A 16727-nucleotide genomic window follows, 5' to 3' on the forward strand; every position below is an offset into this window, starting at 1 on the left:
TATATTTGACAATTATACCTACATCCCTTAAATATTTATAAATATAATTAGAAAGCAAAAAAGATAAAGAAAGCTTTCCATACAAGTTTCAAAGTCAATTTCATAGAAACTTCGGCTTAGCTGTGATAAGATAAAAAGAATTTTACTAAAAATAATTTCTTTAAAATAAGAAGTAATTGATGATATTGGGCATAAAAATGTAAAATATATGTTTGAGTTAATTTGATGGAGTTATAGCGAGTAGGGTCGAGGGCAAACAGCCGCTTTCATTAATATGTAAAGTGCGCGCCGAGCTGACGGAAACTGAACATAACTCTCTACTGCTTGTGATTCCACCGATGCGCCGCCATCACCGCCATCACCGCCTTATCTCTACAGGCTCTACCTAGAGTTACGACACGAAAGCGCCACTCGACACATAATTATACCATGCATGCAATTTGTTAGTATTTATAATGTAATAAAACAATAATCAGGCGCCGCAGACAATTGAGTGCGTATTTCAGTGGAATAGCCGCGCGGGTGCGGTGCGTGTGCGGCGCGGGTGTGGTGCGGGTGCGGGTGAGGGCGCGCGTGACGCTACATTAAGTCGGTGTCGCTCCGCCGCGCACACTTAACGAACGACAACATGCCTAATTACATTACGTCGCAAACTGTACGCCCGTCTTGAACATTATCACTACCAAGTAGCTGTGCACCTCTGTCTCCGACCAGCTGCTCTCACTCACTGACATCATCGAACATCGGAGATTAACTATTCACTACCTCAATACGACTACACTATCTTTAAAATAAACGCACTCGTAGCCACCAAACGTTTTGTAATTACCGTCACGTGACCGAGCGCGCTTAAAACGAAAGACATCAACGAGATTTGCTTTAATTAATTTAAATTTTATTAGATTCATGCATAAAGTACTATACTTTTTATATGACCGCGGGCTATTTTAACGTGAATTGTTACTTGTAAAACTATGTGCGATGGATTTTTACCTGTTTTATTTAAATTAGTCTGTTGTCTGAACTTCTGTATGAATTTGCATAAAATACAGTAAATGATAATATTTGCGGTGGCGAAGGAACTCATTACAAATAAATAATTTAATTATAATATTACTTATAGCGAAGTGAGCGTGTTGCTAAACTGTACCGCGGGTAGAGTCTTGTGTTGGAACACTCAACACAATTAATGATGGCAAGTCGACGAGTTGTTAACTGAGTGTTATAATTATTTTAACTATTACTGAAACACGTTGGCTCTATGTCAATGTAATTTGGTTTTAAATTGGTGTAGAGTTGTATAACGTTCATAATTACTAGACAAATCCCTTGTTAATTATAATGATTGTGTTGTACAAACTTAACAAATATTGTAATCACGGAAACAATTACACACATAACCCGAAACGACTATTTCATAATGTTACTTTTATTGCGGGACTCAAACATCATGGTTTAGTGCATAGTGTTGGATCGAGTGCATAGTGTATTTTAAATGTGCACGTTCTTAATTACACTAACAATATAATAGTGATGTCGTAAAAGAATATTTTTAATATTATTTATAATTGGCGAGGAGTGAGTGGCGCCGCGTGCGCACCGCAATTATGCAAATATCAGTGTGCCCTGTACTGCGGCGTCGCCCGCGTGTCACTACTAAATATGTATCGATAACACTCTGACATCGTTATAATGTAATTGCGAACGAATTATTATCAGACGTGTGAGCATGTGAGCATGCGCGCTGATTTATCATACAGATAACATATGAATCTAATCGACTGCATCCTTCAGGGGACAGGTGCGTTGTGTTCGTGTATGATCGCTTGTGTGAATATTATACCAGCATAATTGTAGGGAGAGTTTGCAAACTATACAAGCCTAATTATAGTTATTATTATAGCCTGTACTTAAATGCATTTCTAACTGTCGTATAGCTATAAAGAGCGCTTAACAAGTGCGATAAGTTTATTCAGTGGTTAGTTCACTTGCGCATGCGCACTCATATACGCCTGTTCTTGTATATTAATATAATTGCTAACAATAAACAAAAACATATTTTATTATTAAATTGAGTTGGAGGTTGCGCGGTGCATTCGTATGCGGGCAGGCATTTGGAAACATTATGACTTATACCTATGAACATAATGAACACCATTTTTATTGTTTTTCTAGTGTATATTATCGTATATGTATGTAGCAACGACTCTACTGATCCCATCAATGCAAGCGATTAACATTTAAATTATGCAGACATTGAACTTTCTCCAGTTTTTGTAGAGCCGCAAACACCGGGTGTATGTGTAGTGTGTGTGTGGTGTGTGGTGTGTGTGTAGTGTAGAGTCGCAAAGGTTACGGGACAGTGTTAATACACTGTGCACGATGTGATGACACGTCACGCAGCCTGACTCCGGCGAGGGTAGAGTCGCGGTAGAGTCGCGTAATAATAGCGCGATTGTAATGTATCCGGCGCTCTACACTTGATAGTTTAACTGTAAACAATACTAACGGAGGTGCTTCATTATTTGCACAAGTTACACGCGCGCGGTACACTCAATCATTACGTTCTTTATATTTATATATGAAATACTGACCGCCAGCATTTATTACAAATACAAACGTAATTGTGTTTGTATCTTGCGTCCGTCACTAACATACTGCACTAAACTTGATGCAGCTGTAAATTATATGCTACAATAAAAATATGAATTTAAATAAAACAATAAGTAAAACTTAATTTGTAAAATGTTGATATTCTAAAAACCTGTGACTCAGGTGACAATGAAGACTAATAAAAAACGGCTAATCAAATAAATTGTAATCCAACTTACTTGCCATTTATAAGTATATTATTTTGTCTATGTTCGTTAGCGTTGTTCTAGTAAGTTGTGAATGTCATCGAGTTATTTATGTGTATGTGTGTATTGTTTCAGCGTGCGAATATAATGACTTTATTTTTGAGATCGCGGTCATCTCATAACGATGCATAATGTATTATACACTCTACAGATTGATTCATTAGTTTTAAATATATCTACAGACAATAGCATCGCGGGGCTTACTACTAATTACAAAATACTAAAAACAAGATATAATTCTGTTTGTTCGATCTTGTACTTTTAACTTCGGACTCTATCATCCTATACAAGTGTTCGTTCGGATAGCTAATTATTTATTCACAGAAAATTAATAACTGTAACATGTAAAACAGATGTAGAGTTCGTGAAAGTGGAGGTCTGCGTGTGGTATGGTGGCATGGTAGAGCGTGGTGTAGCGTGGTAGAGCGAGGTAGAGTTAATGGCAGGATGTGACGCGGTGGTCAGCGGCACGCATGTTTGGACACAGCCTCTTATCACGCGTCATGTACTAGTAATAGTAGGCTCTATTAGATAATCAAATTACCTTCGTAACTCTATGATGAAATAGCCGGTGCAGTACCATATCGGTTGTAAAATACGCCTTACAATGTCTAAGAGACGGGTGCTATGTTTTTTACTTTTGCTTGAAAACAATTTTATTAAATATAAACTAAATTGGTGAATAATATAACAAATAATAATTAGAAATATGAGAGAAGTGAAACAAAACATAATTGCTTGAGGAATGGTCCGATTGCAAAATTTGTAGAGATAGTAGCCATGAAAATTACATAGTTCATTAAATTTATTTGTCGAACTGTTAGAAAATTAAACAGACAAAATGAATACATAAAATTATATTTAATAAGGGAGAAATACAAGCGAGTTAGTAATAAGTATGTCGTACAAACAAAAACACTAATAGCGTGTAACGGGACCTGCGAGTGTTCGCAACTGTAATAAACATTGAGTATAAGGTCGTATGCAATGGCGGCGTTTTTTCCTCACAGTTGCACCCTCCACCCTATCATGTAGCTAATTAATTCTCTATCGACAACGCATTCATGTCTACGCTCGACTCTACAACAGTACAACTCTACAGCAGTACGACTCTACCGCTCTACCTACTCCTCAGGGGATTCCCTTTAGGGTAAAACTTGTTTATTTGACAAGTGCGCAACATCGATACATATTTTGTAATTGAACTTTATTGATTGTTAGAGTCCCTGCTGTTTGAAGGTGAACTCGACCGCTCTACATTTGGGAAGGGTGGAAAGGGTTTATTGTAGAGACTCTCCACATACAGTCAATATTTTAACAGTACTTATGCGTTTTCAATAAACAGTAGTAATGCTTTAACTTAGCTATTGAAAATATTGTTTTACACTCTAGAGTTGTTTGTGATATAACAAATATAAAAGTAGTTTTAAGGATAATGGTTTATTTTATATTTTGGTAATTATAATAATATATCTGTCTCTATCACTTCATTATATATTTCGAGAACGTGTAGTGAATAATAAAAAGGTAACAAATAATCTCAAGCTCTAAATGAGAACATTAAAAATGATGAATTTAGCTAAAATGAGTAATTAGCTGAAGCTGTGCATGGAACCTGTGTCTTGTGAAGCGTTAGCGTCCGCCGTCGCTAGTTACCACTAATTAGCGGCGTGTGTGAGAGTCGCGTTATTTGTGCCTACCGACTGCGCTCTACGTAGAGCACACACCACCTGCCACCTGCCACTCTAACACTTAATTGTTTATATTATAATATTCAGTGTATTGATGATCAACACAACGTCTCGCTCCTTATAATTATATGCCAGCCTCGACCCGCTACTCCACTATTAAAGAGTCCTGTTATATATCAAACAAATATTGTCATTATGTAAAAATAAATTATGTGGAATAAAAATAAAAATATAAATATGGGATAATTTTATATACAGACAAAATAAAAAATACAAAATATGTATGTATATGATAAGCTTTTTTTTGTTATTTATCATGTAAATGTTAATTAAACAAATTGCTAGTGTCTGTTATAAAAAATAATATTTTCTAGAACACTACAAGAAGGTTATTTGTAATTTAGTAATTTTATTCCCTGGGCCCTTTGAAAAACATAATGTGTTTTTCTTGAATTAAATTTAATTTAAAATGATTATGTATAAGGCATCACGTCATTATCACAATATTATAAAATGTACACGTTCTAGTGCAATAATGCCGTCGGCAGTGAACCGCCTAACATTCACTGCTATATTCTAAATGTCACGCATTATCATAAACTGAAAATAATATTATATTATTAGCTAACAAATTGTGCACGGAGCCGCACATATTGTGTACATTTATTTATTTTAAAGCTATTTTCTTTGGTTTTTAATAATTGCAAAATAAATTAAAAAAAGAGTGTGTCGTATCGGTCGAGCCGTTCTCGAGTTTTGCGCACAGTAAACCATTTGGCAATTCATGTTTACTTTTAAATATAGATATTTCAGTAAAACGTCCCCAACACACATTATTTAAGTGCGTTATCTTGATGTTTCAACACAAACACATAAAAGGTTTGATAATGATTTTTATAAAGTACACAGACATGTCGGAGCGTTGCATGAACTGATGAAAATGGTGAGATAGCAGGATTACCTGCCGCGCTGTACGTTATAATTTATGCGGTATTTGTGTACCCGTCAAATTAATTAAACGTACAAAGGATTAAGATAACAAAACAAAACATTAGTGACGTGATAATTGTCTCGGAGATTAAGTATATTTCGTTTTTTGAATAAAATATTTGCGGAATTTTCTCTACGATTTCAAGTAGGGAACTCAGTATAATATACATATACAGTTTCGCGATATAGTCACTAAAGTATCTAAACATTTGCTTATTTAAGTTGAATCGCCTATTTTACACGATGCCTCTTGAAAAACAATACCGGAAAGACATAGGACACACGTTAATTTAAATCTAGCTAATCTACCTTCTATCTATTTTTTTTTCTACCGGAGACCCTTGCCTAGCAGTGTGACATTAGGGGGTTAAATTTTTTTTAATTTATTTTTTAGTCTATTAGACATAACCATCGACAAAATTATTTAGGAAAAGATAATAAAAATAAATTATTGTTCTTAGCTATTTGTCTCATTAAAGTCCGTATAAACTACCCTTTGTAATAATTTCATGGTTGGCTGTTGTAACGCATGTAATGTATGGAGCGTATGCACCCCTCGCGCACCCCTCGCGCGCCCTCTCATTTAAATGATAACAGTTAACCCCCACGGGGCGATACGAGCACATTACTTAAACGTTTGTGACAAACTTCAACGCGGTACAGTCTGTGATGAACACAGGTATGCAGATATGTGGAGTAATTTCAACAAATACCACGTAAGTATATTGATGGGGGAGTTAATGAGGATTTATGATGTATTACTGTTTGATGTTGCCGACAGTGTTAGGTGCAAGTCTTTCTAAGTATGCACAGATACTGCTAGTTACACATTAGAGCTGTAACGCGTAACGCTTATGTTACGGCGAATGCTTGAATTTACATGTAATAAAAGGTTCTTAATACGCAGTTGTGCAGGAGCCGATCTTTTCTAAAGTCACACGGAGGCATGGCTTTGTAGTAGTCTTCGCAAAAAAAGATCAATGTTAAACGATTATCTTCAGAGAAATAAAGGTATTTATTGCCCATATTTTATTTTTCTATCAATGGATGTGAATCAAACTGAACTCGTTCGTTGTTCTGTTACAAGTAAAAGCTCTAGTGTGTATTTATCTTTACTTAGTTATTGCAAATATGTGAAATGAGCATAAAAGTCAAGTGTTACCGTGAACGCATACAACTTGTTGTGAACGTATTTAGGGGGGACTTTTTATAATAATTTATAAACATTCAACGAGGTACGAATTAAACTTATATTACTGGTAGGTACGTGTATCTACTTTCAAACATCTGTTAGTTAAGCTTTTTAAATAATAAAATTATGATACAAGATGCTATTTTTCCATTTGTATAAATAATGGTGTTTGAAGGAAATAGCCTGCGGGCGACTAGACACCCGGCTATGTTTAGCTTCCTAATAATTATAATATAGTAATATGTCAATACCTACCTTAAATTATAATAAATTTTACAGTAAATTTGAATAATAAGTATAATATTAGGAAACAAGAAGGATGTTAAATATGGGATGGTCATTAATTCACGTTGCGCGTTGTGTTGCACACACGGGATACACACGATTTATATAATTTAAACAAAAATAATAATAAATAACATTTAACTGTAACGTTTCATTTTCTTCAGCGATAGTTCAGTTATACATCAAGTGTCAGTTATTGCAAACACTCGTTAGTTAATAATGCATAAGTTGGGCAATTATATTATAAAAATATTAGTATAGGAGACTGTGTTGCGTGGAGGAGAAACCGTTTCCCGACTGTTTAAAATGAAGGTTGTATTGGAGTAGTTTAAATAATATTATGGCAAAACCATAATTCGCAGGATATAAAAAGATTAAGAAAAAATGTTTACCGTAGTAAATATGGTAAGTAACCAGTATGAAATTAAGGAATTGAAAAATAAACATTTTGTCATAATAAAATAAGTAATAAGTATTTAAAAATACCGATCTTTGTTATAAGGTAATTGTTAGAGTATGCTCGAAGCAAGGGGTAATAAAGTTTGGAAATAAATTGTTAGTAAGTAAAGTTCTAACTGAACATTTATTTAACAATTTACCTGGAAATGTAATATGGCCTAGCGGGGCCTGTGCTTGTTTTAGAATGTTGAATTTGAAATAACTGTTTGCAGTACTTCTTGATATGACATACACACAATTTTTAATCAAGGATAAAATAATGCCACCTTTTGTAATACAACTTTCCCTATTTGTACAATTAATACAAAATAAGTTTTTCAATTAATGACTGTTATTTTTACTATCATTTCCTCAATCTATAAAAAAAAATTACTTAATTTTTAATTATTACTGTTTCCTTTGTGTTTAGATAAAAATATTATCATAACAAAATTAAAGCATGCATCGTGAATCAGAAAAAAATATATAAACAAGATAACTAACGTTTGAAACTGGATATTTACGATACAATTCGCCCACAATTTAAGTGAGCAGCTTCCAAAACATAATAATATGATAGTGATAAACAAAACGTATAATATAAACATCCGTACTGATCGATATCGTCTGTAAAGGCGGCGCGGGGACGATACGCGGACGAGACGACGCGGACCAAAGAGAAACGAAAAAATGTAATCAAAGAACGATTGTTAGAGCGCGGTGTTGTCGGCCGCGTGTAATTTGGGCGCAGGAGCAGGTGCGCGCTCGCGTGTAGCTCACCGCCGCCGAGCTCACCGCGCCGTGCCAAAGTTCAGCGCGCTCCCATGCGCCCGCGCCGACGTGCGCCGCGGACGGTAGAGTCGGTAGAGTCGGTGGAGCCGCGACGACACCGACACGTATTATTAGGCTCGTAAACAACGCGTGACTCCATCACCCGCTAATTCACTTAGCTAGATGACATTATTACAACCGAATTACACCTCCCGCGCACTTTACATCGATTACATTACCGACGGTGATTTGATGCCGTTCCGATCGTAATTTTAATATAATTCGTGGGGAATAAAAACGCCATTAGTGTATTGTCTAGCGGTTCGGGAGAGATGAAGAAATTTGTGATGATTGCGTCCTCGATCATTCGCCATTACCGCTCTCTACATGATCGCGGGAAAATGTTTCATATGATTGCATCGAGCCACCGACTCTACCGCACTACCGCTCCACCTTGTCATAAACACGGACACAATAAGACGCTCGACTGATACACACGTCCGCATGACAATACGGGGGAAGGGTTCATATTAAGAGCATTATGTAGAGTCATCGTCAATAAGCCGGCCCTTCGTGAAGGTGTTGACACGAGACATGTGATCGAGAACAAATCTGCAGGTAGAGCCACTCGTGCCGCGCGTGTCGAGGCGTGCCGCGTGCGGTGCGACACGACACGACGCGGCACGACGCGGCGCGGTACGGTACAGTGAGGTGCGGTAAGGGCTGAGAGGTGACAAAAGGCGCGCATAAAGAGAGTTAATATAATTTGCGGAGGGAGTGCGGGAGTGCCCCGGGGAGCTCAACCCTTGCCCGCTGACCCGCGGCGTGCGGCCCGCGCTAAATCACAATACGCCACCTGACCCTACATAACTCTCGATAAGGGATTATTGTCGAATTACTTGCGAGCCCTGCATCTTGTGCACACATCGCTTTGTCACCCGACACTGCCCGCACTCGCTCACGACGGATCGTGCGAGGTGACAGCATATATTTATCACATAATACTAATGCTTTTATTAATTTGTTTCTATTAGTACAACTCCGCACAGATTTAATTTGTTGATTATATAAGTTTTATAATTTAACAGTAATTTGCACCTTTAGATTCTGAACAGTAAATAATGATTAATTATAATACCGCAATTACATATAATTGTTCTATTTTATTGAATATCATTACAAATGGTTCATAATTATTAGTAATTTATTCACGAGGACTCTACTGTATCTACTGAATGATTGATCTCTCACTGTCAGCTGCGGCTCCGTGTGACCACTGTCACAGACATTTACAACTTACTGCACTTTACGAAGGATCAATCCTTTGCAATAACAGTATATATTCTAGCTTAGTGAAATTGTGAATAGTATGGCACAGAATATATTAGGCACAAATAAAGATTTACAATTCTTTGATAAGTCTAGTGCAGCGTTGATGTGAAATATTATTGCTATCATAATGTGTCTGTTGCTTCTTATTTCGATAGCTTTTAGCACTAATCGTAAACAATACTGTATGCTGGTGACAGTGAGCAGTCTGTCGTAGTTACATGTTATAAATGAATCAGTCAGCTTACCCGTGGTGCACCGTGCGGTCATGCTCCGGATTAACTTACGTTTGCGATACTCTCAACAACACTGAGCACAATATACAGGCGAAGTCGCGGCAATTACTTGTGTTACGATGCTGAATATTTAGCGAACGAGCAGTTACGTACGTGTCGACAAACACACGCTCCGTGCAGTGAACACTGACGATCTCATTGACTAATTCAATGACGACAAGACGCACTCGCAACTTGCGTACGCGCATGCAAATGCGCCTAGAGCTCGTGAGGCGCAATGTGACCGAGTACGAGAGACAAAGCCGGAGCCCCGCGGCTGTGGCGAGCTGACCCCGGGGTGCTCGCGCGAGCGGCAGACTGGAGCGAGGAAGTAGGAGGAGTTTGGTGCACGACACACTGCGGGCTGCAGCACTGTTTGTTTACGGTGTGGTGGCGGCGAGCGGCGGTCGATGGTGGTCGGTACTGACCGTGGTGGCGGGGCTGGTCGCGCGGCGGCGGCGGCCAGGCGGGCAGGTCGCGCAGGCGCATGGAGCAGTCGAGCGGCTGGTCGCGCAGAGCCAGCGCGGGCATGGCGCGGCCGCGGCCGCCGGTCGTGGGTCGCGCCGTGTCGACTGCGAGCGTCCGCCCACCGAGCGCGTCCGTGAGACACTGCCGTGCGAGCGCTGCTTTTTTCCGACGGTTTTTTTTAGGCGCGGGCGGGGGCGGGGCGCGGCGCCGGACCAATGAGCGCGCGCCGCCCGCCGCCCCCCGCGCGCCTCCACCGCCCGACGTCTCTACTCTTATTTACGTGCCGTATATTAAAAGGGTTTTCCGCGTGCCGTTATGGATTTTCCTCCGCGGCCGCTTTACATACGCGCGGCGGACGGCGGGCGGCGTCGCCCGAGGAATGTCGTCGAGCATCAAGCGACGACGCGGCGACAAAAACTCACCGGGACCTTCATTCATTCCCCGGCCGGCTCCAGTTTTTGTGGTTCGCTCGAAGTTTGGGCAGTTTCTCAAGGTTTAATGATTTAAATGAGCGATCTGCAGTGTGCACACGGCGGGCCGGTCACCGGTGGCGGGCGGCGCCGGGTGTAGAGCCAGTGTCGAGAGCGGAGAGGTAATGAGCCTGTGGGGTGTTAGGCGAGAGCGCGGGGTCAGTGACCGGGCGCAGACGACTCGTCTGAACTTGAACTGTAACGAGCTCGCACAAATTAACATGTGACATGTTACTACAACACTGCTACTGATACACAACACATATAACACACACTGCTCTATACAACATGATGACTGTCCTACACTTCACTGCTGAAGCAATATGAGAACTCGGCAACACTTGCTATTGCACAATTATAACAATAAAATGCTACCAAACTACTTAGTTTTGTAGAATTCTAAACTGATTTTATGAAATTTTTCAACCAAATGAAAACTCTCTCTTAACTTTTACCTACTTTTAAGAAAATCCTCGATCTTGACCAATGTTTTAAAAACAAAAACCTAGTCTGACATGTATTTTCTTAGACTAGTTAAAGACCGAGAGTTATTCTAAATCCACAGAGAATTACAATAGTATTTATGAGCGACTCTCTAAATAGTAAAAGATGTAAGATTAGGCGAAGTAATATAACATTATAATGAGCCCTTGTTACCGAGATCTAGTGAACAACTGCTCATCACATGATGAATGGCGACATAAACGTCACGACCACAGCGCGCAGTGAGGAGTGAGCAGAGAGCACAACTAAACAGAGATAATCTCATGCTCGTTATCAGATCATCTTGATAACGTTACTTGCACTATGAATGTTGAAGCTCCACATATTTCCCGGCGCGTGTCGAGATCATTCAATTCATGTATAAAACACATTACATTAGCTGATGAATACAATTATCTACTCGAGAGATGAAAATGAGAAAATCTGAGATAATTACGTCTCAAATCAAGACATAATTTTTCACGCTATAATTAGTTTTTTCACAAGCGTCGAAAAACTCGAGTGAGTTAACTATTCACGCCAACTATAGGTAGTTTCAAATTAAAGCATTCACTTTTGACTATATTCTGTTATTTAGATGTTAATTTTCCCCACGTCTGAGTTTTAACGCCTAAAAGTGGGGGTAACAACCTAGACATAAATATGATAGTTTAAATATGTGACAAAACTACCAATTGCTTTTCCAGTTCGGTGTTCTCATAGAAGCTAAGTCATTCGTCTATTATAGGGACAACACGCATGTTATACCATGTTTCTTGAAACTATTTTGATATTACGACCATTTCAACATTCTTTAAATAAACAATATTTTCAATTAGATAAAAGTTTTAATTAATTTCCTAATAAAGGAATATCAAACTGCGTCTACCGACTACAAAGAGATGTGAAGACAGTTTGTATTGTTGTGTGAGACAGGTAGAGCACAATACACGTAGAGTCGTGGAGACGTAGAGTCAAGTAACAGCGGGACAGGTGGCGCCGGCTCGCACTTGACACTTGGCACCTCGCACTCAGTCAGTGGGGAGCGACGCTACAATGTGGACACAGTTAATTCCACTAGTAATTAGTTAAGACTCCATTATTGTAAGATCCATTGTCTATGGACAACCTGCCAGCTTGTCTATGATGAAGACATTTAATCAACTTTGTAAACACGTATAATAAACTCCTTACAAAAACTATTTTAACTTAAAATGCTCAGTAAACAGTTTTATTTTGTTATCAGTCTCGTATAATAATAGAGCCTATCGCTTCAATTGGGAATGCATTAGTAAACTTTAACAAATAAACAATCCTTACAAAAAAATGGTTTCAAAGCAAAATGTAACTTTATCAATTAGCACCGTGAAGAAGACATAACCATCAATGTAAAAAAAATACGCAATAAAAAAACGCTACAGATCTGAATTACATTTTATGTTGGACCACATAGGAAGCGGTAGTTTTAAAATAAATTAGGAATCATCCAAATCGTTTCTCGCAATAAAATCATAAGAATACACACATAACAAAATACAGACGAAAAATTCCTCCTTTTTTAAATCGGTTAATAAACAAACACAAACACTTTACCAGATTTAGTGATTTAGATCTCGAGGTAGATATTTTCGTACACTACGACTAGAACAATCGAGGCGAATAAGGAATGAACGAAGGTGTACGAGTGTTTGATTCAAGGAAGTACCTCGTCACAGGAAGGCAGGGAATAAGGAAAGTGTGCATCAACATACACAGCAATTGTTCAACGTTCATTTTTATACATCAGTAACAATCAATATTAGTAGTGTACGTGGATTACCACGTATTAGTGTGTTTGTGTCGGGTGAGGACTAACACTGACGTTAGTCAAGCAGTCAAAAATATTATCTCGGATGACGATGTGCAATACGCATGTTATTATTGTGTTTATCATATCACACATAGGTACTAACGTAGAATTAAATTTAGATAATATTTTTATATGAGCTTTTGCTTGCAACTTTGTCCGCATGAAAAGATTCCCGGAGCAAAAAATTCTACAACAATTTATATGTTGTAGGTACGTTTTATGTCAAAGAATAACAAACGTACACGCATTCGTGCTTACTTATTTTCATATTTATAATTTAAGTAAGATCAGAGAATATTAAGTAATCTTAAATCTGTAACAGAATATCGGCTATTTGCTTGCTGTTAAACAGAGAATACTTTTTTTATTTGTAAAATTGCTTTTTGCTTATTTTTTCTATTTAAACGTTAAATCATCGTTGGTACTGGACATATGAACAAGTGTAATATAATTAAGAATTTATATTCAACGGAAATATAAAAATATTATTATTATACAAGTCGTTTCATTAACTTTTACAATACTCCTAGAATATATAATAACTTAAAGATTTTTTTACAAGTAGATTACCATAGCATCGCCGTGGTCTCTGGTATTTGTATAATGAAATAAATTTTAATTACCGGCTCCAATTAGTGTTTATTTAGACATACCTAAGTTAAATTAATTATAGACTCCGTGTGATTGGCTAATTTTATTGCTAATTTTCTTGTAGTAATAAATTTATTGTCATAAAACGTTTAATTAAGTTTAACTTCTAAGAATAAATTATAATTTATTATTATATTATTATAAGAAAAACCATGGCTCGTTTATTAATAAAAGAAAATTAAATTATAATAATTCCTTTAAGACTCCATCCAGCATTCACGGAATCTATGTTTCGGAAGATGGCAAAGCAATGAGAGAGTCTGAAGGAAATAAAAGATCTTTTCCAGGCAGTGGAATATATAAACGGGCTTTAAAACAACCACTAGATAACATATTAAGCTTCGTTGCTATGACCACATTGCAATCAGTTGCATACAAGTAAAGATGTGTCGTAAGTAAGATCCACTGTGTTCCTAAGCTCAGTATAGTTAGTATCAACAAGTGCGCGTGTTCGGTGCACAATGAATCATGAGCCTGCACACACTGACTCACTGAGCCACCTACAACACCTTAAGGGCTCACGCACATTACACTGTCTTGAAGGCAACCTTACAGCAAGTTGTGTTGTGCTACATAGCTATTCTTTGCTTATCAGTCATCGGTACGTGCGCGTATTGCCGAATAAAGCCGTTGGCACATTACAATGGTGGCTCGAGTCCTATTATTATTGTAGGACAATTATTTCGCTCCACAACACCGTGTCTGTAGTGCTTACCGGCGTGCTTTGTCTCGCGGAGTGTCGTTTGACCCCCGGCTCGTGTCGCTCGTGCTAAACGCTCAGCACCCCTCGGAGCAGGCCGCCTGATGTCACAACACTGGGATGTGGGTCACGGCGTGACGTCACGGGACATCTGCCGCCCCCGCACCTGGACCACTCCCCCCGCACACCCGCGCCTCACCCCCGCACACACCCGCACTACACGCATGCAGATTTATGATCCTAACTACAATCACACAGATGTCGAAAAGGCAGAAACGGTACTCGAATTCACTAGAAAAGTTCTCAGAGAGCGGAGAAAGTACGTCCCGAGAGATAGTATAATAGTAGTAGGTACCGAAACTGCAAAACATTTGTTAAACAAAAAATACGCAACAAAAAAAGTTCCGTTTTTTAGCGTTGAGCACAAAAGTCTTCCGTTACGGTACCTCCGACTTAAGTAGTTTGTAACAGACAATAATTGGCCGCAATAAAACCTTTTTGTCAAAACAGACGCAACTGTTTTTTGTCGCTTCATTTTATTTAACGAAGTTTTTTAAAGTTTATAATACTTATCAAAATGTTTCTTTCTTTTCAAATAGAAAGCTATTAAAATACGTGTTCTGTTATGAAGTAGTTCGTATTGTTCTTCTGTATAGCCTATTTGCGTTTACTTGTGAAATAGACAAAGAAAGTGGGTGCTATTTAAAATGCCTGCATGACTGTTAACATTTCTTTTCAGTTTATTTACATCAGCTTGCGTTTCATTTAGAATACAATCACCTAATTACACAGAGAGTACGTATCCATGACAACTGTATCTCTGTGTTATCAGCTTTAGTGTTGAGATAACAATCACGATTCACGGCACAGTACCGGGTGTGGGTTGGCCGTGACCACGTGACCACGTGACCACGTGACTGTGCCACTCTTGTCACCCGGTGCCGTGGTGTGTTAGACCACAGACCTTTGTACTGAAGGCTTCATCTCACTGATACAACCGCAACATGATCACGTTCACGATCGTACTTGGCATATTTTTTTATCTTTGGTCATCTTACACACTTTCATTTGATTCCAAACTAAGCAGAGCTTATACTATGGTAACTAAATAACTGATAAACATACTTATATATTTCTAAATTCATACTTATAAAGATAATTCATAACCAGGTTCAGAACAAAAGCTCATTACACAAAGATTTGTCCCGGGTGGGATTCGAACCCACTACACGCGGCGCTACAGTTATTGCGGCGGGGTGACCACTTTAACCACTGAATCAAACGTGCAGTTAAACATGTTTAATGACATGTGTTATAAAGTGAGTCAAGTATAATGCAGTTAATGTAGTTAATGCAAGTAGTTAGTAGCGGTTATCGAGCGCACGTTAATTTGATCAGTAAACGAGTTCGAGTGCACTCTCACCTTTACCGTTGACATTTGCCAACATTCACTATTTAACTAGTGCTTTTATATTTAAAACATGTATTCCACTTTACAGCTTTCGTTTAGTATAAAATTTATAAATGTATAAAAAATTACGTGTAATTGTGATCAAGAAATTAAATTGACGACTATTTGAGAAAATTATTTTTTAAATAGACTATGAATAGTTATATAATGATAGTGGTTAAGCAGACGGTTTGGCCTTTTACCCCGAGGTACTTTCATTACACATAATAATGAAGGGTTTAATTTAAACAATAAGGTAATTCCGATCAATAACATATGATAACTATCTGATATTAAAGACATAACTACGGCTTGCTTCAACGGTAGTAAGTAGTAGTAAACGATAAAGAATTAAAAACATATTAAGTACTTTTTTCCGATGCAATAAGCATAGTGCTACTGCATACAACTGTGGATAGAGGACTAACACAAATACTACATAGAACTTGAGTGTACAAATTCTTGCAGATATGGGCTTTAGACACTGTGTATTCCTCAGTAGGCTCAATGGCATTTGATAATGACAATGACATATTCCTCAGTAGGCAAAGGCGGCAATAACTTATTTCAGTTGACAACTTTACTAGTGTCCGTCAAATTGAGGGCCTCTATTCAGTACATACATACATTGCTTACCTTTGTACTTCTAGATTTTTGATTCCCTTATAATAACACCAAAGTAACCGTACCGATATTCTGATTACCGACATTTCCTATCGACTGCTAACTTTACATAACCTACATCTAAATACTTTTTCTATGGAAACAGTGTATAAATGATATAATATAAAATAACTTGACACTGAATATCTAACGCACGCAGTTCT

General features: G+C 38.0%; 1 protein-coding gene across 5 annotated transcripts in view; it reads right to left on the reverse strand.

Moving 5' to 3' along the window:
• Positions 1–16727, reverse strand: part of LOC142975305 (protein nubbin-like) — a 171995-nt gene that overhangs the window by 47052 nt on the left and 108216 nt on the right. Inside the window, exon 1 of one of the 5 annotated variants that reach the window (XM_076118073.1) lies at positions 9803–10222. The exons of the other annotated variants lie outside the window; for them this stretch is intronic. Within the exon in view, the coding sequence (XP_075974188.1) occupies positions 9803–9824 (22 nt within the window). The 5' untranslated portion in view covers positions 9825–10222. Of the gene's footprint in view, positions 1–9802; positions 10223–16727 lie in introns of those variants that run through there. 5 annotated transcript variants of the gene reach the window in all.

Source organism: Anticarsia gemmatalis, chromosome 9 (genome assembly GCF_050436995.1).
Source record: "Anticarsia gemmatalis isolate Benzon Research Colony breed Stoneville strain chromosome 9, ilAntGemm2 primary, whole genome shotgun sequence".
Lineage (NCBI taxonomy): Eukaryota > Metazoa > Arthropoda > Insecta > Lepidoptera > Erebidae > Anticarsia > Anticarsia gemmatalis.